We start from the raw sequence: 27,424 nt of genomic DNA, 5'->3' as shown, positions 1-27,424 counted from the left end.
GTACACCTGTGCGATAGACCCTAAAATACTCCAAACAGTTACTACGTGCATCACAAGTCGATCAATCATTTTAACACTCTCACCAAATGTTTACATTGCTTGTATTGCAACAGTCCGAGTTGCCACTGCTGTGTGGAGAGTTGCAGACACGTCGCAGGCTGCATGAGCCTTGAGCACCCAGTTACTTCACCCAGCCTGCCTACGCATGCTGCTGTTGAACGTGGCTACAGCATGTTGTTTTACAAAGAATCACATGAAAATAATGACAGACCAGACGGTGCAAATCAAATAAACACATTTATTACCTCATACAAATCAAACTTCAGCTAAATGAAAATTTCAGAGAAAACAATAGTTTCCAATTTTGACCTGCAGTGCAGAACTGCAAACGCTATGACCTTGTTACTTAGGATCCTCAACTGTGAAAATGTTTACCAGACTTCTTGTTTGAACATAAAACTGGTAGGAAAACCCAATGTGCTTAGCTATTTTATGTTCAAATTCAGCGAGTGAATTTTATCTCCCTCCCCATCTCACATCAACAGTAGTCTACAATAGCTGTGTGGTAAAGAGTCTCCTCCTTTCAAACCTCAAAGTTCTGTGATTTCTAAATGGTGCAAAGTAAACAGTCCCTAAATCTGAGACGTCTGTATTCAGTTTCCCTTTTGTGTATTGCCAAAACGCACTACTGTAAACAGGAAATGGTATAAACAGCAAAGAATACGCCGACCATCTGCTGCTCGAGGATCTACTTGTGTGTTGGCACAGAAGATTGATTGATGGATTTATTTCTGTGTTACGTCTGAAATGTGGCACAATGTTGGTCGTACGTTTCTCTGGCAACACTACAGTTTTGATGTCTGTAGCAGAATGAAATAAGCAATTTAAATTCACGAAAAAACAGCAGATTTTTTTTTAATGACAGATGGATTTTGTGCCACCAAATTAAAAAAAAAAAAAATATATCCCAATAAAATTAAATCAATCCTACATACCCCCATGGGAGGACATGGTGATTTATCTTTTAATATTTTTTCCTAATAAGAAATATGCAGTATTATTGATAAAAAGACAAATTAAAAATTATTTCCACATCCCAAAATGAATTCCCACTCTCATAAATAATCTCCAAAAGAAAAAACGTGCAAGCTGGAGAAACTATGATATATATACTTTTTGTTCCGATTAGGCATTTTATAACTCCTGTAAAACATCATTTATAATATCCACCAATTTGGCTCATAAAAGTGAAACTCTGAAGGCCTCTGGCTAGTTCTTTTCCCTTCTTTCATTTTAAATAAACATAAAAACAAGGCAAAATAGTGCAAGAGGTAATGGCATGATTTGATTCTCTATGTAATTCTAAATGGCTAACACTGAGTAACCTGCACATGGCAGGACCAGTCTGTGCAACCTAAAATAATTTTAATGACACAACCAGAAGTCACTAAAATGTGGCACCAATGGTAATTTGTATTTTCAGAATTGTAAAAAAAAAAAAAAAAGATTAAGATGCCCTGGCACAGAAAGGACTCCATTTTTCTGATTCTTCCTATGCCTATTACAAAATTTTCCACAGGGCCAAAATAAAGCAGAAAACAAAAAACAGCACAATGATTTTTTAAAAAATTGTCAGTGCACCCATTTCAGTTTCAGAATCTGAAATGCATGTTTTTTTTTTGTTTTTTTATTTAATTTTCACCTCATTTAGTCTTTAGATTGTTTTACTGAAGAATTTGATTTTCAGTGCTTTTGTTTTGTCTAGATGGCATCAGAAGCCTGAGAGTTCCTGGCATCTCCTTCAGGTCTTAGTGCAGCTGGACGTCCCTCTGCAAGTTGTGAGAAGTCGCTATCTGAAGATTCTGAGGGCTCGTTTGGAAGGTTCTCGTACTCACTGCTACCATCTTCATCTTCATCATTCTCCTCCTCCTCCTCTGTTGCTAAATTTCCCATTAGCTGGTTAGAAGAGGTCAACTGTACAGAATCAGCACTTGAACCATCTCCGTTTCCTAAATATTTGGCCACCCCTGGAACTGATGGGGCTTGACTTGAAGAGCCTACCGCCTGAGGCCGTGGTAAATATGCAGCGCTGTCTTCCTGGCTAACTAAATCCCTGTCCTGTACAATGACATCAGAATAGAGAGGTGGTGTCTCTGAGGTATCGGGTATTTTATGGTTTTGCTCTTCAGCTGTGCCATCAACTGACACCATCTGGGTGTAGCAGATCTCTTCTGTTTGTCTTTCTTCTTTTTCTTCCTTTCGTCCTATGGAAAAAAAAATACCATAAGAGATACTTTTTATGGCTGCTCTGGACACTGCTGCAAGTTTTTTTTTTCCTTCAAATAAATAGCATTTATTTTTGAATTGCTAAAAACTGCTGTTTAGATAAACAGTCATTAGGATGTAAATAAGATTCAAGTAGAATATAACTAGCGTCTAATCAAGTGTACTGAAATTTTAATCTGATTAAAAAAAAAATTCCAAAAACTATATTTACACCGACCCAATTCTGATCTTCTGCCATGCACAAAAGAATGTGCACTTTTGCAAAAAAATAAATGGAATGGGATCCTTTGAAGCTGAATCAAGATCCTCATTGTCTATTGCTGAAAATTAAACTAGTACAAAGCACTGCCGATGAAGAAATTAAGAGAAATGGGTTACAAGATGTGCGGCAGCGGAGCTATTAGCTCAGAAGTAGAAAAGAAGGCCAGGCCAGACCAGGCTTCAGTTCCTGTAGTAGAAATACGGCTCGGACTTTACAAAGCTTAGTAAATGTAAAACGTGCCAAAGGGCCATGGCAAATGCTAAAGTAGTTACACACTCATACTGTTTCAGTTGGACAGCATTTTCTCTTTTTTAGTAACTCTGTTTATTTTGTGTTAAGTAAAGAACACTAAGTATTGCTGACTCAGTGCCATGTGTTTGAGACTATGAATTCACACTAAAGTGATCTTAGTTAATTAAAGCCAGGCTTGAGTTTGGAGTCTTACAGTCCATTTACAGTTTCACACTGTAAACTTTCAGGCAAATGAAACATATCAAAAAAACATACAATACCATGGGCATGTCATGGGCTTTTTTTCATTGGGCAGAATAATTTTCTCCCCTTTTGTGGTGGGTCTTTGTGAGGCACTGCACAGTCCATAATTACTAACTGGAAGTTTACTTGAAAAGTATGCGCCAAGTTTACGTGCTGAAGAAGTTTCAAATAGCTGAGTGTACAACAGAAAACAAGTTCTGTTGATGGCATACATTAAGTAAGTTATATGACAGTAGGTATATTTAATTTAACTGTACAGTATGTTTCATTTAATTGCATGTTGCACATTTACTCTCATAGCCACAATATGAATGTTAATGTCAACTTATACTAATATTTGTTACTGCTATTTATTTTCCAATACTTGAATAACATTGCCTAACCTGTCAATGTTAGTATATACATTGAGAGGATGCCCCACCTGATCGGCGGTCTCACTGGCACTGCTGTTTGTTTCTTGACATCTCTGTATGTGTTCAGATTGACCTGATCACAAGTAAATTTACAACAATCTTTTCTTTTTTTAAAACAAAGTCGACTGCTATCTGACTGGCTCTGACTAAGCGTTGTTGTGTTATTTATTGCAAATTGTGTTGTATTTGTACCTCTATGCATTTTTGTCTTTGTGTTTTTTTATAAACCTTTTTATTGTTTTTAAAGCTCCATGTTACTCCTAAACTCATAATGTTACGCATGAAACTGCCCAATTACCGACAGTAGACCTTCAGCGTGACTACCACAGCACTCAAAATGTCATGCATGATGCACAGTATTGTAATTTAATTTGGTCCACCTATTGGATCACATTCAGACCTCATGCAAACCAGTCCAGGGTTCACTTGGTAATGCATCGAGACCACCCTTTCTCGGTATAACTGTTTTGGTCTGCACCAGTGTTCACATCTACCTAAATGAACTGGACTTTTAGAGAAATCACACCAGAGTTGGAAAAAAATGGTCCAAACAAATTAGGTGTATTATGCCTTAAGTGTAAGTTGAGGAAACATTTGCTCAGCATTTGTAACTTTGGTTACAAATTATTAATCATACCAAAAAGTTTAAATTTTAATCCTCCAGATTTTTTCAGGTAAGGAAGATGGAGGTTTTGAGATAATTCTTCTCACTAATCCTGGCACCACAGAGTTGTGACATTGTGCATGTTATTCAGCACAATGCAAGTAACAATCTCACTGTATTTTGTACAAGTGACAATAATGACCTTCTAAACCTATTAACATATCATATCATTCATGACTAACATTTAACATACTGATGTCAGATGCAATTTTCTAAAAGTTTAAACAAGTGTATTCACAAAATGTTCTTTCGGAAAATTTGTTTAGTCAACTAGGTTAATTTGGAATCTAAAAGAAAATGGTAAAATTATGGCTCCCCCAACAAGGTTATGTATAATGGACATATCATGGTTTATCCAGTACCTATGTCAAAGTTAAAAGCAAAGAAATAAACAACCTTCAAAACTCAGTTCAGTTAAATTAAAATATATATTGAAATTGGTTGTGTCGAAAGAAGAAAAAATGGTGCCCTTTAGAAATAAAGTTTACCAGCATAAAATGTGCAATTTTTAATTTACTCTTTTGCTCCTTTTCCATGCACATTATTTAACTGTATGACGACTGAGGAGACTCAAAGTTCTCTAACACTTCTACATTATAGTGGGCTGGTCGGTCACCTGCCAAAAACGTAATGCAAGGGACTGCAGACTATAAATCAAAACAGAGTGTTGAATGTAGATGATCTAAGTGTAGGTAAGGAAACGGCTCATTTGAAAAACATTTGCATCCTGTATTATTCACCATATGACAATTAAATACAACAACTGATACATATTTGTAGTTACTACCACTCAGTAAGCGGCAGCTACTACACAGATTACTTAAATTCTAGTATTTTTTCAAATAATATAGTTCTCAGCCTAGTTTGATTTTTTTCAATGTTTTGCAGAACGATCCTTTTAAAAATAATCTTCACACCTCCAACACCACATTGCTCAAAACCTTAAAACAACACTGATAGTGCAGGCAGTGTTATTTGTAGTCATTCATGCATTTTTATGAAAGCAAGAAACTTGGAGAATGATTCCATTTTAAAATTAGGAATATTTCACTGCTCCATAGGATATATGTCAGAGCAAAGAATAAGTGATTTTGAGATTTAATTTTAGTGCATATTTGTTACATATTTGTTTATGTACTGAACAAACATCTGTTTATGCCAAGTACAGTCATATCCATTTCAGCTACATACACATGGGTTGCATACATACACTGCTGTGAAAATGTATTTGCCCCCTTACTGATTTCTTATTTTTTGCATGTTTGTCACACTTAAATGTTTCAGATCATGAAACAGATTTACATATTAGACAAAGATAACCCAAGTAAACACAAAATGCAGTTTTTAAGTGATGATTTTATTTATTTAGGAAAAAAAACTATCCAAACCTACATGGCCTTATGTGAAAAAGTAATTGCCCCAACCTAAAAAATCATGAAGTAACTGTGGTTAATTACATTTTTTGGAAAGTGTATTTCAATTTCACTAGCCACACCCAGGCCCGATTATTGCGAGACCTGTTGAATCAAGAGATCACTTAAATAGAACCTGTCGGACAAAGTAAAGTAGGCCAAAAGATCCCAAAAAGGAAGACATCATGCTGCGATCTAAAGAAATTCAGGAAAAGATGAGAAACAAAGTAATTGATATGTATCAATCTGGAAAAGGTTACAATGCCATTTCTAAAGGTGAGAGCCATTCCACAAATGGTGAAAAGATGGAACAGTGGTGAACCATCCTAGGAGTGGCCGGCCTACAAAAATTACCCCAAGAGTGGAGTGACGACTCATCCAAGAGGTCACAAAATAACTCAGAACAACATCTAAAGAACTACAGGCCTCACTTGCCTCAGTTAAGGTCAGTGTTCATGACTCAACCATAAGAAAGAGACTGGGCAAAAATGTCATGCATGGCAGAGTTCCAAAGCGAAAACCACTGCTGAACAAAAAGAACATAAAGGCTCGTCTCACTTTTGCCAAAAAAACATCTTGATGATCCCTAAGACTTTTGGGAAAATATTCTGTGGACTGATGAAACAAAAGTTGAATTTTTTGGAAGTTGTACGTCCCATTACATCTGGTGTAAAAGTAATACAACATTTCAGAAAAAGAACATCATAGCAACAGTCAAACATGGTGATGGAAGTGTGATGGTCTGGGGCTGCTTTGCTGCGTCAGGACCTGGGCGATTTGCTGTGATTGGTGGAACCATGAATTATGCTCTCTACCAAAAAATCCTGAAGGAGAATGTATAGCCATCAGTTTGTGACCTCAAGCTGAAGCGCACTTGGGTTCTACAGCAGGATAATGATCCAAAACACACCAGCAAGTCCACTTCTGAATGGCTTAAAAAAACAAAATGAAGGTTTTGGAGTGGCCTAGTCAAAGTCCGGACTTGAATCCAGTCGAGATGCTGTAGCATGACCTTAAAAAAGCGGTTCATGCTCGGAAACCCTCCAAAGTCGCTAAATTAAAACAATTCCGCAAAGAAGAATGAGCCAAAATTCCTCCACAGCAATGTGAAAGACTCATTGCCAGTTATCACAAATGCTTGATTTCAGCTGTTGATGCTAAGGGTGGAGCAACCAGTTATTAGGTTTAGGGGAAAATTATTTTTTCACATAGGGCCATGTAGGTTTGCAGTTTTTTTTTTCTTTATAAATAAAATCATTACTTAAAATCTGTGTTATGTGCTTACTTGGGTTATCTCTAATACAGGTAAAATTCCGTTACAACGAAATTTTCATTACAACGAAGTATTTTTATGGTCCCCGACAGCTTCCCAATATGACGCAATTCTATAGAAATCTCGTTACTACGAAGTACATTCAGCAGACACTTTCATTACAACGAAGTGGCCAAAAGACCTTGAAATGCCTGAATCATCCACAGAGCAGTTTGTGGTCACAGCTCAGTTGTGCACAATGATCCCCAAACAGAAACATTGTAATTTTTTTTTCTTTCTTTGAATTTTCCTCGTACTGTTTTTTTTTTTTTTCTGTTTTTGTTTTTGGTGGTTTCCAGTAATACCTTTTGCTTATTGCTCATCAACAGTTGAAAAACATCCATTAAAATTTAACTCATTGTCACCCTCCTATAGAAATGGCAGACACGAAAAAACGATAACGGTTAATATTGAAAAAAAAAAAACGTTACTTTTTTGCAGCTCTCGATTACTGCAAAAAGAAAAGACATTGTCATTGAATTTGAAATTTCGCCATCAACACTGTCAACTTTCTTGAAAGGCCAAGCAAAAATGAAGAAAATCTCAGGTTGCACATGTATGCGAACTGCTGCATTTGAAGACATTGAAAAAACAGTTTTTATGTGGTTCAGTGATGCTCATTCAAGAAACATTCCTATTAATGCGGCACTCATTCAAGAAAATGTGAGGTTTGTAAACTCTCTTGGGACCTCCCCCAACTAGACAGCACGCCAAAGAGCATCCCGAAGTCCGATCTCCATGTCTATGGAAGACTGTTTATCTGCTGCCGGGGCAACAGCAGGCTCAAATCTATAATGCGTCTCTCAGCTATGCTACATCTCTCCGTCAAAGCAAACAGAAAAGATATCGATGGGTGATAAAAGGTCAGGAGCACGTACACTGTAAATGCAGATAACAGGATTACTTGGTCACTGGCCTGGCCATCACCCTGCCTGACTGTTGTGTCTGTGTATAGCAGAGTGGCAGATCCCGCTACAATAAATAAGTGTGCCATTCCTGTTTCAAGCTGAATAAAGCTGGTTTTGCTAAAGTACTGAGACTAAGCCTCGTGTTTTGGGGTGCAAGACAGGGACTTATAGCACAACCCCGATCTTTTAGAATTCGCTTCTATGGCGCCTCACTCCACCGCTGTGAGCGCTGCTATTGCCCTGCCCCAGCAACGGACAAACAATCTTCCACAGATGCTGCAATCACGCTTCGGGATGCACTTCAGCGTCGTTCCCATTGGATGGGGAGGTGGGGGATTTTGGGGGGTCCCAAAAGTGTTCAGAAACCTCACAATATGAAGAAGAAAAGGATGATTTGGCTTCTGATTGATAACTGTGCTGCCTGCAACATGCTTCCACATTTAGATAATGTTCGCGTTGAATTCCTCCCACCCAACAGCACAGCACAGCACCATGAAAGTATATTTTGGCAAGGAAATGTCAGCATAACTTGTAGGCAAGAGGAGATTAAAATTAATGTGAAAGAAGCTATTGAAATGATTGCAAACGCCTGGACGCAAGTTAAAGAATCTCATTACAACGAAATATTTTTAGGTCCCTGGGAGTTCGCTGTAATGGAATTTTACCTGTATTTAAATTTGTTTGATGATCTGAAGCATTTAAGTGTCACAAACATACAAAAAAAATTAGAAATCAGGAATCAAATATTTTTTCACAGCACCCGTACTTCTTTCAAAACTGGTAGGTTGTTGCTGTCAGTGTTCTCACTGAGGAGCTTGTTTTTTTATTATGTATACAAGCCTCTTTCACACATCCAGACTATCCCACTAATTTAGTAAACTTCCGGGCAGTACTAACTTGTAGTCAAATATCTTGTTTCTGAATTCTTTACAAATGAATGATAGGGAAGAGGTGGGTCTTTAACTCAAAAGCATGTAAAACAGGATTACGGCTTGTGTACTGCTCTAATGTTAACAAAAAATTTTACTAAAAAATGCATGCCTTTTGCAAGTTGTGAGCATATGACTTGACATGAGATTTTCTCATAGATGTTTCTGATAATGTTTGCTGTTGGTCCCCTTAGACTCCCATCTTCTCAGAAACATTGTTATCTCCGTTTTCCACAAAACCATGAATTAAAAAAAGTGTTTTGGCAATCATCACTTGGGGTAAGTAACATAGAAAAACATATTTATTTAATAATCACCACAAAAATATTGGGTTCAGACACATCTTATATTTTGAGCTGAATATCTTACTGAATTTACAAATTTATGATTTATATATTTTCAATGTCAAGTAAAGCTTGTACAACTAAATCGTATAAATACAACATGCGCTTTAAGTTCACATCAGTGACAATATGTTCCCACTTAGTACTGAAAACTATAGCCATTGGATCTACTACATGGAGCAATACATCTTTTTCACCTACTCAGAAGATTACAGAGACTGTCTATAAGTTATGGTAGTATTGTTTATTTATTGAAATGTAACAGACAACCTGTATATATTGTAGCATCTAAAATGTAATTTAAAACTAGTTTCTCATCTGCTTCTCAGCAAACCCAAATAGACTGGCTTTGCATCACTGCACATCAAGTAAAAGCAAAAAATCCATTTGGTAATCTTACTTCTTTCTGCCTCTTTTTCATTTTTCCTGAGAGCAATTTTCTTTTTAAGCTTATTTACTTCTTCTTGAATGACTTCTTTCATCTGTTCACTGTGCTCCACTTCTCTACACACTGCCTGTGAAAGCAAAAAACACACTTTATCATAAGTGACATAGAACTACACCCAAGGAAACCTTGGAATAAAACTTTAGTTCTCAAACCCACATGTTTTTTTGATTTTGATTCACTCTGAAGATTTAATTTACTTAACTGAATATAAATAGTGTTTTGTTGAGCAAACCATAATTTTGTTTCCTTTACTATATTCCACTGGTAATTTACAAAATTGCAGTAATAAAACAGTGCTTAATTACAAAGCTTGCAGAACAATATGTGATGTTATTCAAAATTATACCAGAAGACTGGACATAAAAGGTAACAAAACAAAATAAGAAAATCACCTTTTAGTATTACTTTTTATTACTCTGACAATTGAGTAGATAAAAAATTGGAAAGAGATCTTAATTATTGTTAACAATACAACCTTTTATGAATGGCAACAGCCACTGGATTAATTAATGTAAGGTGCGGACAGTGTGAAGAACAATTATTAGTACCAAATAAAATACAACCCCAATTCCAATGAAGTTAGGACGTTGTGTAAAACGTAAATAAAAACAGAATACCGTGATTTGCAAATCCTTTTCAACCTATATTCAATTGAATACACTACGAAGACATGATATCTAATGTTCAAACCGATAAACTTTGTTTTGCAAATCTTCACTAATTTTGAATTTGCTTGATGTACAACTTCAGTTGCTCAACAGTCAGGGGTCTCCGTTGTCGTATTTTGCGCTTCATAATGCACCACACATTTTCAATGGGAGATAGGTCTGGACTGCAGGTAGGCGATTCTAGTACCCGCACTTTTACTACAAAGCCACGCTGTTGTAACACATGCAGAATGTGGCTTTGCATTGTCCTGCTGAAATAAGCAGGGACGTCCCTGAAAAATATGTCTCTTGGATGGCAGCATATGTTGCTCCAAAACCTATATGTACCTTTCAGCATTAATGGTGCCTTCACAGATGTGCAAGTCACCCATGCCATGGGCACTAACATACCCCCATACCATCACAGATGCTGGCTTTTGAATTTTGCACTGATAACAATCCGGATGGTCCTTTCCCTCTTTGGCTCTGTTGACACGACGTCCATGATTTCCAAAAACAATATGAAATGTAGAATCGTCAGACCACAGCACACTTTTCCACTTTGCGTCAGTCCACTCAGATGAGCTCGGGCCCAGAGAAGTCGGCGGCATTTCTGGGTGTTGTTGATATATGGCTTTCGCTTTGCATGGTAGAGTTTTAACTTGCACTTGTAGATGTAGTGACGAACTGTGTTAACTGACAATGGTTTTCTGAAGTATTCCTGAGCCCACATGGTAATATCCTTTACAGAATGATGTTGGTTTTTAATGCAGTGCCGGCTGAGGGATCGAAGGTCACTGGCATCCAGTGTTGGTATTCGGCCCTGCCGCTTATGTGCAGAGATTTCTCCAGATTCTCTGAATCTTTTGATATTACGGACAGTAGATGATGAAATCCCTAGATTCCTTGCAATTGTACGTTGAGAAACATTGTTCTTAAACTACTGGACTACCACAAAGTTGTTCACAAAGTGGTGAACCTCGCCCCATCCTTGCTTGTGAACAACTGAGCCTTTTGGGGATGCTCCTTTTATACCCAATCATGACAAACACCTGTTTCCAATTAACCTGTTCACCTGTGGAATGTTCAAAACAGGTGTTTTTTGAACATTCCTCAACTTTCCCAGTCTTTTGCTGCCCCTGTCCCAGCTTTTTTGGAACGTTGTTGCAGGCATCAAATTCAAAATGAGTGAACATTTGCAAAACAACAATAAAGTTTATCAGTCTGAACATTAGATATCTTGTCTTCATAGTGTATTCAATTGAATATAGGTTGAAAAGGATTTGCAAATCATTGTATTCTGTTTCTATTTACGTTTTACACAACGTCCCAACTTCATTGGAATTGGGGTTGTAAATAATGTAAGACATGGTGGAGGTTGTGACGGATGGCCGGGACCCTTGTCTGGCTGGGTCGCCTCCATGTTGGAAGGACTTAGAGAGCCAACCAATCCAGAATGTTGCCCTCCCCAGACCGCTGGATGGCAGCTCCCCTGGGTTGCAGCAGTGCCTCTGACTCCCACAGGGCTTCATGGAAGTTGGAGTTGATTACAGCCCTGTTGGGATCTACAGGTGCTGCCAGGCAGTGCTGCAATAGCTGCTGAGCCCTCTTGGGTAGTTCTTCTGCCACACCCAGAAGTGCTGCCAGAAGTAGGTCAACAAGCACCTGGAGCACTTCTGGGGACCTTTATAAAAGGAACCAGCAGTCGTTACTCGGGTAGCCAGAGTTGGGAGGAGGATTACGTTGACGACGATAACAACAAAGCTTGCCGGTGGGAGAGTGGAGGCGAAAGAAAGACAAACAAAAGAAAGAAGAGAATTGTGTGCTGTGTGCTTTGGGGCTGTGTTGAGCTTGTGGGCATGGGGAAGGCGTTGCCCACCAGATAAAAGGAAAAAATAAATGCTTGTGTGCTTTGAACCTATGTCCTACATTTGTCTGTGTCAGGGCTGGCCTTTACAAGATAAATATACATTCAGTTAGGACTGTGAAGTCTGTTACTTGCACTAGTGTCTAATCTCATATCCTGAGGCTTTTATTAGAATTTTTACTCCACTAAAGCCAAGAAAGGAACTTGTTGGATAATAGCTTCAATAAGGTAAAAACACAATTAGCATACACAAACTAAAAAGCCTAATTAAAAGTCAGAACTGATGAAAACGTATTTCTGAGCAATTTAAACACAAAAAAATCTTAAACTGAAACAGCAGACATAAGCACTCCACTGCAATTACATTCTACTAGGATTATCACATTAACAATACACATGACACTGTGTGCTGTGATATATATAACAATTGACATGGCTTGGCTCAAAGCTTCTTCCTCTTCTTCTTCTTCTTTTGGCTGCTCCCGTTAGGGGTTGCCACAGTAGACCGTCTTTTTCCATATCTTCCTGTCCTCTGTATCTTGCTCTGTTACACCCATCACTTGCATGTACTCTCTCACCATATCCATAAACCTTCTCTTAGGCTTACCTCTTTCCCTCTTGCCTGGCAGCTCTATCCTTAGCATCATTTTGCCAATATACCCAGCACCTCTTCTCTGCACATGTCCAAACCAATGCAATCTCGCCTTTCTGACTTTGTCTCCAAACTGTCCAACCTGAGCAGACCCTCTAATATACTCATTCCTAATGCTATCCATCCTCCTCACACCTAATGCAAATCTTGGCTCTTTAACTCTGCCACCTCCAGCTCGGTCTCCTGTTTTCTGGTCAGTGCCACCGTCTCCAAACAATATAACATAGCTAGTCTCGCTAACGTCCCATAGACCTTCCCTTTCACTCCTAACTCTTCTCCACCCATTTGACCTTGCATGCACTCTCTTTTTCACCTCTTTTCAACAATCCCTGTTACTATGTATTGTTGATCCCCAAGTATTTAAACTCATCCACCTTCACCAACTCTACTCCCTACATCTTCACCATTCTACTGACTTCCATCTCATTTACACACATGTATTCTGTCCTGTTCCTACTGAGCTTCGTTCCTCTCCTATCTGAAGCATAGCTCCACCCCTCTAGGGTCTCCTCAATCTGCTCCCTATTCTCGCTACACATCACAATATTATCAGCAAACTTTATAGTCCACAGGTCTGTCAATCTGTCCATTACCACTGCAAATAAGAATGGGTTCGGAACCAATTTCTGATGTAATCCCACCTCCACTTTGAATGCCTCTATCATTATTACAGCAGACCTCACCACTGTTACACTTCCCTCGTACATATCCTGTACCACTCTTACATACTTCTCTGACACTCCTGACTTCCTCATACAATACCACAACTCCTCTCGTGGTACCCTGTCATATGCTTTCTCCAGGTCCACAAAGACGCAATACAGCTCCTTCTGGCTTTCTCTTTACTTCTCCATCAATACCCTCAAAGCAAACATCGCATCTGTGGTGCTCTTTTCTGGCATGAAACCATACTGCAGCTCACTAATCATCACCTCCCTTCTTAACCTGGCTTCCACTACTAGTTCCCATAACTTCATGCTATGGCTCATCAATTTTATCTCCCTGTAGTTACTACAGCTCTGCACATCTCCCTTAATTCTTAAAAATTGGTACCAGTACACTTCTCCACTCCTTATGCGTCCTCTCACTTTCCAAGATTCCATTAAACAACCTGATTAAAAACTCCACTGCCATTTCTCCTAAACACCTCCATGCTTCCATAGGTATGTCATCTAGATCAATGGGCCTTTCCATTCTTCATCCTCATCATAGCTGTCCTTACTTCTTCCTTGCTAATCCGTTGCAATTCCTGATTCACTATCGCCACATCACCCAACCTTCTCTCTCATTCTCTTCATTCATCAACCTCTTAAAGTATTCTTTCCATCTGCTCAACACCCTCTCCTTGCTTACGAGTATGTTTAGATCTTTATCCGTTATCACCCTAACCAGCTGCACATCATTCCCAGCTTGGTTCCTCTGTCTAGCCAATCAGTAAAGGTCCTTTTCTCCATCCTTAGTGTCCAACCTCTCATACAACTCATCATACGCTTTTTCTTTAGCCTTCACAACCACTCTTATCACCTTATGTCTTATCTCCTTGTACTCCGGTCTACTTTCTTCATCTCTGTGACTATCCTTCTTCTTCACCCAACCTCTTCCTCTGTATACTCTCCTATACTTCCCCATTCCACCATCAGGTTTCCTTTTACTCATTCCTCTGTCCAGATGTCACGCCATGCACCCTTCTTAATGCTAGGGTGTGAAAATATGATACACATTCTATAGCAAACAGAATCCATTTTCTTCCTCTGTTAAAAAGACTCTGCATTAGAATAACTGTGTAGTCTAATATTATAATGATGTTTGTGTAAAACAAATCATAATGTTCTTTGATGCAGATGTAGTTGTAAGATGAATGCTTTTGCAATTAAAAAATAATACAACAAGAAAATCCCAAGCAAAAAATAATTATGTAGCCGATTTTCATTCTCCGAAATATCGCATAATGCTTTCAATATAGAGAAAGAAGTTTTGAGGCTATTATCAGGCTATTTTCAGCTGAATAGCTTTTGTAAGTCATTGTCGGTCCAGACTCCAGCACTGATAGCTATAAACTATACAGATAATTGTAAAATATAAAAATTTTCCAATGAATATAAAGAATCTTATTCAAATGTATTTTATCAATAAAAAAAACAAAAAAAAAAACAAACACACACAGAGGAACCAATGGGCACAATGCCTTCTCAAAAAGAAATCAGTCACAGAGGCGTAATGTTATGTAGCACAACACCCTTCCTGATATGTTTCTACAAACAAGTTGAATATTCAGGTTTCTCATGATTGTAGTCATTACACATTTACGTCATAAAGGATGGAAAACACAGAAAGGTTATCAAGTGCTCATGAGTAAAGCCCAGTATATTTCCTAAAAACTTTAACTGAAAAGGACTGAATTGAATTAAACACATTCTGTTGGTAAAATTGGCACCAAGTACCAAGTTGGTAAAATTGGTAAAAGTCACATCAAACTTCTTGCTGTATTGATGGTATTAATTTTCCATTCGAAACATTGTCAAATTAATGGCTGAAGCATTTTTTCCCATTTCTTGAGTCTTCCACATATCAGAAACATCATTTAATACTGTTCATGGTTAGACTTAAGGACAATTTTCATCAGTCTTTTTTTTTTTTTGGAGTGAAATGCAACGTGTGATTATGGCATTTGGCCAATTTGTATTTCGCATATTTAGTATACTCAGACTGATCATGTCTGTAGCTCTATTCACGTAAACAATGACGACTTAAATGTACGCAGCATGCTTACATGCATTTTAAGTATATCCCAAGAAAACACCACTGTATTCACATCTGCTGCACTCTCAACGTGAGATGAAAATCACGAACATCTAGTTGCTTTTACAAAATTTGACAATTTCATTTTCTACTACTACCTCATCAGTTAGTTCTTTTGGCTATTGTAACATCGTGATCAGACCCCCTTAATTGTTAGATTTAATTATGTGGTAAATTTTGCTTAGGCCCCAAGTGTTATAGAAAATATGACAGTGTATTTCCTTAATTTTCAAATGTTTTCCTGCAGACTACACAAATCAACTATAGCAAGCAAATCACTGGTTACTAAAAAAGACATACTTTATTTGGAACCCTTTATATTCTCAATTACAATTATTTTTTCCTCTTGGATCACTGTCTTTCTTTACATTTGCTGGCAATTTTTCCCAATAGTAAAGATGCTTAAATTATGCTGTTTCTGTTTATATATAAACAGTATAAAGCATACTGATCCAAAAAATAAATATATCACATCAGCAAGAACATAAAAATGTCGATCCAATGATGGTCATGACAATAAAAGAAATAAATGTATTTGATCTTCACAAAAGTGTCTGGCAGTTGTGCAGGATGCAAGACTTTGTTTTTTTTTCCAATTCACATTCTAATGGCATGTGCTGCAATAGCTGTATGGCCAGGTTTTTGGAAACCGCTGGCCAAGATTATGAAGGATGCAAGTGCAAAATATGTCCGAACATGGTTATACCATGCAGATCCATGAAAGAGTGAAAATAATTCAGAATCACTCTGACTTAAATGACACTGATGTTAATATTAGGGACCATTAATCAGGTTCTTAGATCCTTTATATATTTTCATTACGTTAACTTACTGCTTTAACATTTAAGAATTTAAAGTAAATATGTGCATCTATGTTTATTAACTGGGTTTCCATTATTCACAAGCACACGCATTAAATCACCTGCTTTTATTTCTCTGTATCAGTGCAAGCTCCCATTTATTTCTAATGCAATAAAGCAGCATTTACACATACATATGGATTTTGCATATACAAATATTTTAAAAAAAATTATGTTTATTTGAAAACATTGTTTGTTACTACTTGACTACAATGATATCTCACCTGTACTTTGTCTTGCAGAGCACTGTACACCTGAAAGATTGTCCTTATGTCCTTCATTACACCATCTTTATCAAAGAATTCAGCCCTGCAAACAACAGAATGCACAAATGTAACATTCAGTAGAAGTGTTTGTTATTTTTTGGAAAAATGCATGTTTGTTAGAGCCTTGGATATAATGCTAAGTATAAAAATCAGAGTCCATAAAACAATATATTATACTTAACTCAAAGTCCTTACCCAAAACCCTGTTGCATAATGTAAAATGTAAAAATGTAAAACCTGGAGAGCTGCACAGAAACGCAAATAATAAAAATGCTTTTTTGTTTCCTCAAATTTGCATTTTTTGCCATACCGATTAAGATTTTTATTTTTGAAAAAGTAATTTATTTCCCAGTAATGAATAATTTTGTATTTAGCACAAAGCCATGCTATACAAACACAACAGTTTCTTTTTATTTTAAATTATAACAGAAACCAATAAAAGAAACTTAACAAAAAAAAAGCATCCAAGTAATCAACCTCTTATTTTGCCCAGACAATTTGGCTTTGGGTGTTGGGTTGAGGACAAAGGATCACCCAAAGATCTTACAATTTTTGATAGTGTTGTGCCAATTGAAAGGAGATACAAAATCCTTAAAGATTACCAAACAGATTCAAAGCTGAATAAATCTAACTACTAATAACCAGAAGCAAAATACAGAGCTTCTTTAAAAATGGTGGCTGTCAGAAATTTTCAAAAATATTAACTAAACCTTTGGTATTTACCAGAAAGTAAGCAAAATTAAATACATGCTTTTTAATGGGTGTTCACAAATATTTTATGTTTAATAATGAAAACATTAAATAAAAATAATTTTGTGGATTTTTTTTTTTGTCAAATAACACAATGTTTTCAAAAAACAACATTCTGTACATTTCCATTATTCCTAGACTTAATGTTACCCATCCATTACAGGTAAATGAGCTGGTAATTTAAGTAAAATGTAAAGTACCGCGCAACACTTATAATCAAGTATAAACACATTATACATAAAACATCAAAGATCCTATTTCAGCTATTATCTAGCTGGCTGTAAAATTAATGCCATGTTTGAACCCCTATTTTAATAAGTTAGTATATGTTAAAGAATAACACAAAGAAAACCTTAAGCATAGATTCTAGGTCCACAATTTTAACAAGCATATCCTAGTCAAGGTTACAGCATGATGTCTGACGCTGCAGGAATTCACCAGAAGTCTCAATGCAATACAAGTGAGAAGGGACACACTACATTTTACTCTTCTTAAACATTTTACTCACCCATGCTCCTGTATCACCTTGGCATAGTTCTGAGATGTGTTTGGTACAGATGAAATCTTGTATTCCTGCTGACTAGTATTCCCTAAATTGGGAATTGTAAGAGATATTCGCTGATTATACCTGTTGAAACAATACCAAACAAGTTAGATTTTTATCAGTACATTAAAGAGCTTGCTTTCATAATGTAATTGTTATATAGTTTAACTTTGTCATTTTTAAAGAACCTTAAAATGCAACAAAAGTAAAAATTACAGAGCTTAAGTTTTTTCCCCTCAGATTTGCATAGATTTAATGTAAAGTGAAACTATGCAAAGAGGTTCACTTACCTGTTTGGCAGTAAATAAATGTGCAAAAAATGTATTAAAAAAACTCTTGTCTTAATAATATTAAATGATAAGAGCACTAACAAAATAAGGGGCTTGTTTATTTCAGTATGCTAAATAAACTGGCTTTCTAGCTTTTATTATTTATATGGTATTGTCTTGAAAGACCAGTTCTGCTATTTTAGGCCTTACCTTTTCCTTTTATGTACAAAAAAAATGGTATGTGGCCCTGAGTTAACTTAAGTGCATGCAGCTTGCTAAAGCAGCTCACCTACAATCAATGGGTGGATTGGCCAGCTTAGGTGTTGGGGTTCATAGTATGTTTATTTTTTTGTTAGTAAATTGTTCAACAGTGTCTGCAAAGTTAACTGTGCAAATTAACTTTGTAATATCTTTGAAGCAGCACGGATGAGGATCAGAACCTCCACGTCAGAGGTCACAGTTCTCTCTTGGAAAATAGAAGATTGCTCTCTCCAGGTAAGGGAGAAATAACTGCCATTAGTGGAGGATTTTATTCACAAGTGGTGGAAGAAGGAAATATCAGATCAACACATGTACTAGAACGGCAGCAGCTGTTCTGCAAGCTCCATAATGGTCTGTGGTGGTGAAACACAGGCAGCTGGACTATTTGTCAGTCAGCAATTTAGGACAGCCTCTGAGTAAAAACATTGTTGCTCCAGACCAAGAGGAAACAATTGAACTGGTGTGGTTTTTCCCTGGAGCTGCTTCCAGGCATGTCCTACTAGTTGATCACCCTATGGCAGAGAAGACATGATGGAAGGATTATAGCGGACTTGCCTGGCCTGCTGCCACCATGACTCTCACCAGGAAAAGTGGTTTCAGATGATGAAATGTGATGAAAACAATAAATCAGACAGAATTATATTTTTCCCTCTTCAGGTATAGAAGCCGAGAAGAAAAAGAAATTAAATTTTTTAGAGTTGCTCTGATTTACTTTTTTCTAAAGAAATATTTGTTTTTGTTGCTTCTATCTGAAACATGATAATGACCTGATTTTTTTAAAGGACTACAGCTCAAAAACCATATGCATTTAGTACATTTTTAATTTAAGAGAAATATAAAGTTGATGCCGCTTACAGGAAATATTCTTGCATCATGTATTGAACTGGGCTTCTTTGCAACACCACCACGAATAATCCTTCTATATAAAAGCGGTCAGGATTGTCCTTCCGTCCCATGAGTGCTACGCAGGCACCGAGTTTCACACACGCCCCGTCCATTTTGCAATGCACGAAGGGATTTGTAGCTTCGTTTTTCCAGGTAAAAGATGATTTTCTACTCCAGACTGTGCGATATCTTCTTCTTCTTTCTTACTATATAAAAGCAGTCTGGATTTTCCTTCCGTCCCATGAGTGGAAAGCGTAGCGGTATTCCGCTTATCACAGACTTACTACTTGCAGCTTGCGCGTACAGGCGACATGATGTGAGCAGAGTTCTGGTGCTCCCATCGTTCCCTTGCTTTTGTGCGCAATGCGCTGGAAAAATAGACAAAATTATGTCTCTGGAAATAATTAATGTTTATGGAGTACAAATGCCTCACCGCATAGTAAATATCAGGGGGGTTCAAAAGGGCGACCTCAATATAGAAAAAAAGTTAAAATTTCATCACAAAAATAACAGAAACTATGAGTATTAAAGTAATACCGCTCAAATGCAATATAACCAAATTAATGAGTTTGTATAAAATATCAAATTGATCTACATATTGAATTGCCTTAAGGTCACCTTAAAAGGTGGGTCAGCCTAGTATAATAAGCCCCAAGATGGAACGACACACGCCAAATGAGAGATAAGCCTGATAACAAATAATTTTATCTAACCATAAATGATTCACAGCCCTACTTCCAGATGAATCACTGTCCCATTCCATTGTTTCTGATCAACTTTCAGAGTTGCATGGCGAGTCCCTCTCCGGAATCCCTGCTTATTTTCTGTGAGGCCCTATATATCCATTGCCCCAGGAGTAAATAATTACAGGAGACCCACTTACTAAGCAAGGATCAGTTCCGGCTGCAAAAAGACTTGACTGGCCAAATGTTCCATTACTAGCTTTAGAAAGAAAACTAGAGGAGTGGGAATTTTCATACATAGAACAGTCTCATTTGTAGCATCAGATGTAGTATCTGATCCTGAAGGGAGATATGTGATTGTCATGGGCAATTTATTTAATCGTAAAGTGATTTTGATAAATGTTTAAGCACCTAATATCGATGATAATGAATTCATGCAAAATGTATTTGCATCCATTCCCAATGTGAACACTCATAAAATTATAATGGCTGGGGACTTTAATTGTGTTTTAAACCCACTCTTAGACAGGACTCTTGTCACAGGGGGGATGACATCTAACACAGCTAAGACAATTACACAGTTTGTAACTGACCACAACTTATCAGACCCCTGGAGGTTTCTAAACTCAAATTCAAGAACATACTCATTCTACTCACCAGTACATCATTGCTACTCAAGAATTGATTATTTCTTTATAGATAATAATTTTTTGCTTCTGATTAAATCTTACAAGTACGACACTATTGTTATCTCCAACCATGCACCTCTGATCTTAGAGCTAAAGTCATTATGCCCAACACTCTCACCTCGCAGATGGCGCCTTAACCCGCTTCTATTAACAGATGAGAACTGTACAGAATTCATATCCTAACAAATCAGTTTCTTCCTAGAGACAAATAGATCCTCAGAGGTGTCTGCAGGAATACCCTGGGAAACTCGCAAGGATTTCTTAAGAGAACAGATTATTTCATATCTTTCCCACAGGAATAAGTTAGAAACCAAGAAAGCATCAGAGATAAGAGGCGAAACTAAAATAGATGAAGAACATGCCAGGCGTCCAAGCGAGGCTCTACATAGGAAAAGGCAGGCTCTGCATTTATAACTCAACCTCCTGACAACTAAAGAAACTGAACAACTAATTTATAAATCAATACATCACTACTATGAACACGGAGAGAAAGCTAATAAGCTTTTAGATCAACAAATCCATAAGCAAGAAGTTCGCAATGCAATCCCAGCAATCACCAACACGAACAGAGATGAAATCATTGACCATAAAAACATAATGTACACATTTAGAGACTACTATAAATCCTTATATTCTACTGAGTTAAAAGAAGACAACACACAATCTAATGCATTTCTGGATACATTACAGATACCACAAATAGACATTTTTAGTGCGGAGGAACTCAATAAACCTTTGGCGCTATCGGAAATACTAGATGCTATAAAGTCACTTCAAGGCAGGAAAGCAGCAGGCCCTGATGGCTACCCTGTAGAATTTTATAAGCTAGCTCCCCTTTTATTAGCAACATTTACAGAAGCTAGAAACAATCCAATTTTACCTCAAACTTTTCACCAAGCATTAATCACCATCTCTCCTAAACAAAATAAGGACTTATTACAATGTGCATCATACAGACAAATTTCACTTTTAAATAATGATGGTAAAATACTCTCAAAAATCATAGCTAGAAGGATAGAGAAAGTGTTGCCTTCGATAATATCACAAGATCAAACTGGATTTATCAAGGGTTGACACTTCAAATTTTCGATGCCTGTTGAATGTAATATACTCACCAGTAAAGTCAAACACCCCAGAAATATTATTATCATTGGATGCAGAAAAAGCATTTGACATGATTGAATGGAAATACCTTTTCACTACATTAGAGAAATTTGGGTTTGGTCCGAACATTTGTGCATGGATCAAACTACTGTATACCAATCCAGAAGCTTCAGTCTGTATTAACAACATTTGCTCAGACTATTTTAAACTAGAACGTGGTACCAGACAAGGATGCCCTTTGTCACCACTGCTATTTGCAATCGCCATTGAACCACTGGCGATTCACTGTTGAAACGCTTATCAGATAAAGGGGATTATCAGGGAGGGACTAGAACAGAAAATTTCTTTACATGCAGACGATATGGTACAGTATACATCAGACCCACAAAATTCTGTGCCTGCAGTCTTAACAGCACTCAAAGAATTTCAAAAGATCTCTGGTCTCAGAATTAATTTGAATAAAAGTGTACTCTTTCCAGCGAATTCTCAAGCATATAATATTAGATTAGACACCCTACCTTTTATCATTGCAGATCAGTTTAAATACCTAGGGGTTAACATCACAAGTAAACATAAAGCTCTTTATCAACAAAATTTTGCCATCTGTATGGAAAAAATTAAGCAAGACTTGCATAGATGGTCAACCCTTCATCTCACTCTAGCTGGAAGAATTAACGTTGTTAAGATGAGTATTCTTCTTAAGCTTCGTTTTTATTTCAAAACATTCCAGTATACATTAATAAATAATTTTTTAAGCAATTAGATTCAAAAATAACCTCATTTATTTGTAACTCAAAACATTCACGTATCCAAACAGCGACCCTACAAAGACCTAAGGCAGAAGGTGGCATGGATCTACCTAACTTTCAGTTTTATTACTGGGCAGCAAATATACAAGCTTTAAAAACCTGGACACAAATAGATGAACATACACAGGCTTGGTCCGCAATAGAAGTAAAATCCTGCAGTACTTCTTTATATTCCCTGCTCTGTGCCCCAACAAATGTAAGTTATCGCCATTTTACTAATAATCCATTAGTGCTTCACTCACTCAGAATATGGAACCAATGTAGAAAGCATTTTAGGATGGAGAATCTTTTCTCTGTGGCACCTCTGTAAGAGAACCACCTATTTCAACCCTCGCAAAACATATGCAGTTTTTAATATCTGGGATTAGATTGCTTAGAGATCTATATATAGACAACATCTTTTCACTCCTATGAACAATTACAATCCAAATTTAACTTTCCAGCTACACATTTCTTTCACTATCTTCAAATTAGGATCTTTGTTAAACAGAACCTGCCCGATTTTCCTCATCTTGCAAACTCCTCCAGCCTGGGAAAAATATTGCTCAATTTCAAGGACTTAGACACCATCTAGGCAATATATAAAAGTATCTTACAGTCCTTCCCTTTCAAAGATCCAAGAGGACAATGGGAAAAAGATCTCTTAATCAATATATCAGAAAAGGAGTGGAAGGTAGCAATGCAGAGAATTCACTCGAGCTCCGTATGCGCAAAGCATACAATTATTCAACTTAAAATTATACATCGAGCACATCTGTCTCGCTTAAAACTTTCCAAAATGTTCCCAGGTCAAGATCCAACCTGTGAACGCTGCAATTAAGTCCCAGCTTCACTGGGTCACATGTTTTGGGCCAGCAGCAAATTAACATCATTTTGGACCAAAATTTTTAAGTGCCTTTCAGACAGCCTTGGTGTCACAATCCATCCTAACCCATCTTTTTCTTCTCCATTCATCTCTATTGCCCTTTTAAACTAATCAGTTTAGGTATGTTTACAAGCTTTAAGTTTTACTCCGTTGGTCATGCTCTCTTTCTTAGGGGTGGGGTTTAAGTTGTTTTCACCCTTTTTTTTTTGTAAAAATGTATTTATTTGTATGGAATGATTACAATAAAACTAATAAAATTTAAAAAAATAAAAAAAGACAAAAATAATTGGTCATACCTACACCATATGTGATATCTAAATGGGTATGAGATATTGTCAGAAACACATTACTCACCTTCTGTTTGGCCTAAATAGTACATATTCTAGGGCATGTGTGGAATTGTTTGCAGTGGAGATGAAGCTAAAGAGAAGGAAGACTAAGTCAGGCACTCCAAGAATTTGTGTCAGCTGCTTATGGATGATCTGCTCTCGAAAAGACATCTGCTGCTGTGTGTTTCTTCTGAACTTATACCAGCCAATAACATTCTGAAGAAACACAAAGGAGAGTAATGTTACTGTATGCAAACACACTTGTAACATGATTTATATTACGAGACTAAGATTAGTAATACAATTTTCCTAAATCTCTTTAATCCAATTCAAGGTATGCAGGATGCCAGAGCATATCCTAGTTGTTTCATTAACAACCATGGCACAAACATTGACTATTAGGTTCATTAATAAAAGTAAAATTTCCATGCTTTTATGTAGAAAACGCTGAACCAAGCATTTACCTTGGTTAATGCTTTACTGAATACAAATCACTTTCTGAAGAATTTTTACATGGAACAGACAACTAATATACAATCCATGGAGTACTCATACCATATGACCTTGAAGCTTACACTCATACCCCATGTAAGGAGAATAGCAAGACCTAACTCTTTGTTTGGAAGTTTGGAAAATCAAATAAAAGAATCATAGTGTGGGGGTTTTGATATCAGCTTAACTGGTAAATAAACTCTTTTGTCCTGGTTCAAGCTAACCTGAGTAAGACTGTCTTTATAATAATTTTTTTTTTTTTTCTTGAATGGTGGAGGTTGATTCATAAGGTCTTTTAAAGTGGCATCACACACATTTTGCAGTCAATATACTGTATGAAGAATTTAAAACCAGAATGGAAAGCCAAGAAAACAAGGTGACTTGAAAGTGTTCCACAGATTACATAGATGGTAATTTTAAGATCCTAGCTGACAGATTGTTAATGTGACATCCTTGAGTCCAATCACGCCAATGGTGTTGCACAAATAATAATTATATGGTAGGCCAAGGCATGGCATCTTTAATGAGTTTACTATTAGTTTTGCTGCTGTTCTAATGGATTATTGGAAGGCATCCAGTGTTATAATAAGGCAAATGGCAATAGGCTGGTGCAGTAACTGGTTATTTGTACATTTTGAAGGTAAAAAAGACTAGGCACTATTTGTGCATGTATTGGTTTCTGTCTCCATTGACTGCACCATTAGTAAATTTTGCAATATACTCATTGATGATCTGTTCTAAGATACTGAATGTTTGGTATTTTTCATAGTTGCCAAATGTCCCTTAGACTTGCAAAGATCATTAGAATGTTTCTTTCAGTTTAAATTTTTTTGAAAGTCTAGCTATATAATATGACACAATCTAATGCATCATTTGAAGCACCAACTCCCATGCTCAGTCAACTCATGACTGTCTGCTAACAGATTTGCCTATAGTTGTAAGATTATGTCTAATCATCCCCCTTATATAAGAGTACCATTATTGATAGCTTGTAGTCTTAAGGAATTTTCTCACTGTGTACTTATTTCTGAAAAATATGTGTGAAGAGCTTGTGAACCTAATCATTAGGTTCTCTAAGATCATGTTAGTAAATTTTACCCTGACTAGATGGTTTTAGTCTTAGTTGCTCTTTCTTCTCTAAAATTCCCATATTGTTCAATACTTCTGTAATATTACATGTAACTGGTGCCATTTAGGAATAGGTTATGTGAATATGACTGAATACTAAAATATAGACAAGACATTTGCTTTTTTCACAAATAACTTACTTGTCTCCTTTCCTTGATAATTCTTTTGAGGTTATCCTCATTGACTTTTCCTGCGTAGTCATAAAAACTTAAAGGGAAAATAAAGATATTCATATAAATAAAAGGTAAACTGGCAAACACAGAATATTAAAGAAAAAAATGTTACACTTTGTTCATTAGCATTAAATATCACATCTGGCAATATAGTTTTGAAATAACTAGAAATTTCTATTTTGGTTTCATCTGAACATACAACCTTCTCCCACAACTTAACTGGGTCTTTCTCATGTTTATTAGCAAATGCCATAGATGCTTTTATGTGGACCTTCTTAAGGTATGGCTTGTTTCTTGGTACCTTCCTGTAGAGTGCAGTTTTACAAGAAGCTCTTGAAAATCGTGGAACCATGTGCCTTCACTCCAGTTTTGGCCAAAGAGCACTGCAGACTTCTGAGAGTGACTATTGGGTATTGAGTCTCTCTCACCAGTCGATGTCTTGCATTTAGTTTTTAAGAGACAGCCCATTCTGGTAATAGTCTGGGTGCTGTGATGAACCTTCCACTGATGATGGCTCTAACAGTGCTTAATGGGACATTCAAACTCATGATATTTTTCGTTGCCATTTCTTGCATTGTGCACTTCAATGACTGTTTCTCACATCAGCAGAATACTCCTTTGTCTTCATTTTTGCAGTGGTTGTCCAACAAAGACTATGGCCCTTACAAAGGGTGCTTTTTATATCCAGAGAGATAAAGTCACTTTATTATAATTATGGTCAAATAAATGTCACCTTTGTGTCATTTGTGATTAATTTGTTATTTGTGTAAACCTGGAGCTTCCAAAGCACAGAGGTTTAAATGCTTACACAAACACTAGCTTTTGAGTTTTTCTTCTTCAGTTAAATATCTACAGAAAATGCTTTATTTTGAAGAAGAGAAATGCTGTGTTTAAAGAAATATTACAAACTCACATTACATAATATAAAAGTCTTATATCTATTTTAGGATTTTCATTTGCTAATATACCAACTTTAAAGTACAAAACTATATGGTATGAGGTCATATAATTAATAATTATAAGTAATCATGCTAATTAAACGTAACTCCAGTAACTGTCAAAGTGATCCAGAGGTTTTTTTAATGCACAATCAATAACCTTCCACATAAAGTTAAATACAAAAGCAATTAAGATACTGTTTAACACCTTAAGTACATTTACTCATGAATCAATAGTGACATTTTTAAAATAAACAGCTACAAAAAGATATTAAAAGAGAGATTGTTGTGTTACCTAAAAAGCTGTGAACACGGTTCGTGATTTTGGACTTCTGTAGAGAGAAAAACAAACATTTTGTTTTCATTTGATTATTTTTAACAGGTGTTTGCATTAATCAAAATTACTAACTATATAATTACAATGTACAAAGTTGAAAACTGAACAAACACCATAAATATTTAATTGATTTAAATCAAGATTAATTACAGGAAGTGATACAAGACAAAAGCAAATCAAGACTTTGATACTGTATGTATGTATATACAGTATATTATACTAGCAAAATACCCGAGCTTCGCAGCAGAGAAGTAGTGTGTTAAAGTTATGAAAAAGAAACATTTTAAAAATAACGTAAAATGATTGTCAATGTAATTGTTTTGTCACTGTTATGAGTGTTGCTGTCATTCATATATATATATATATGTGTATATATATATGTGTGTATATATAGTATATATGTGTATATGTATATATATATGTATATATGTGTAAAAAAACTGAGAAATCACATGTACATAAGTATTCAAAGCCTTTGCTCAATACTTTGTTGATGCACCTTTGGCAGCAATTACAGCCTCAAGTCTTTTTGAATATGATGTCACAAGATTGGCACAACTATCCTTGGCCAGTTTCGCCCATTCCTCTTTGCAGCACCTCTCAA

At 36.5% G+C, this 27,424-nt stretch overlaps 1 protein-coding gene across 1 annotated transcript in view; it reads right to left on the bottom strand.

The window, feature by feature from the left end:
- Positions 1-278: 278 nt before the first annotated feature.
- The window catches only part of abraxas2 (abraxas 2, BRISC complex subunit), a 37,145-nt gene continuing 9,999 nt past the window's right edge, over positions 279-27,424 (bottom strand). The window contains exons 3-9 of the mRNA XM_039769742.1: positions 26,779-26,815; positions 25,513-25,579; positions 23,778-23,968; positions 17,823-17,942; positions 16,523-16,607; positions 9,426-9,540; positions 279-2,264 (exon numbers count right to left, since the gene is read on the bottom strand). Of these exons, the coding sequence (XP_039625676.1) occupies positions 1,762-2,264; positions 9,426-9,540; positions 16,523-16,607; positions 17,823-17,942; positions 23,778-23,968; positions 25,513-25,579; positions 26,779-26,815 (1,118 nt within the window). The 3' untranslated portion in view covers positions 279-1,761. The remainder of the gene's footprint in view (positions 2,265-9,425; positions 9,541-16,522; positions 16,608-17,822; positions 17,943-23,777; positions 23,969-25,512; positions 25,580-26,778; positions 26,816-27,424) is intronic.

This window comes from Polypterus senegalus, chromosome 1, assembly GCF_016835505.1.
Source record: "Polypterus senegalus isolate Bchr_013 chromosome 1, ASM1683550v1, whole genome shotgun sequence".
Taxonomy (NCBI): domain Eukaryota; kingdom Metazoa; phylum Chordata; class Cladistia; order Polypteriformes; family Polypteridae; genus Polypterus; species Polypterus senegalus.
Note: the sequence above shows the minus strand (reverse complement) of the source record. Positions and strands in the feature narration are given on the sequence as shown.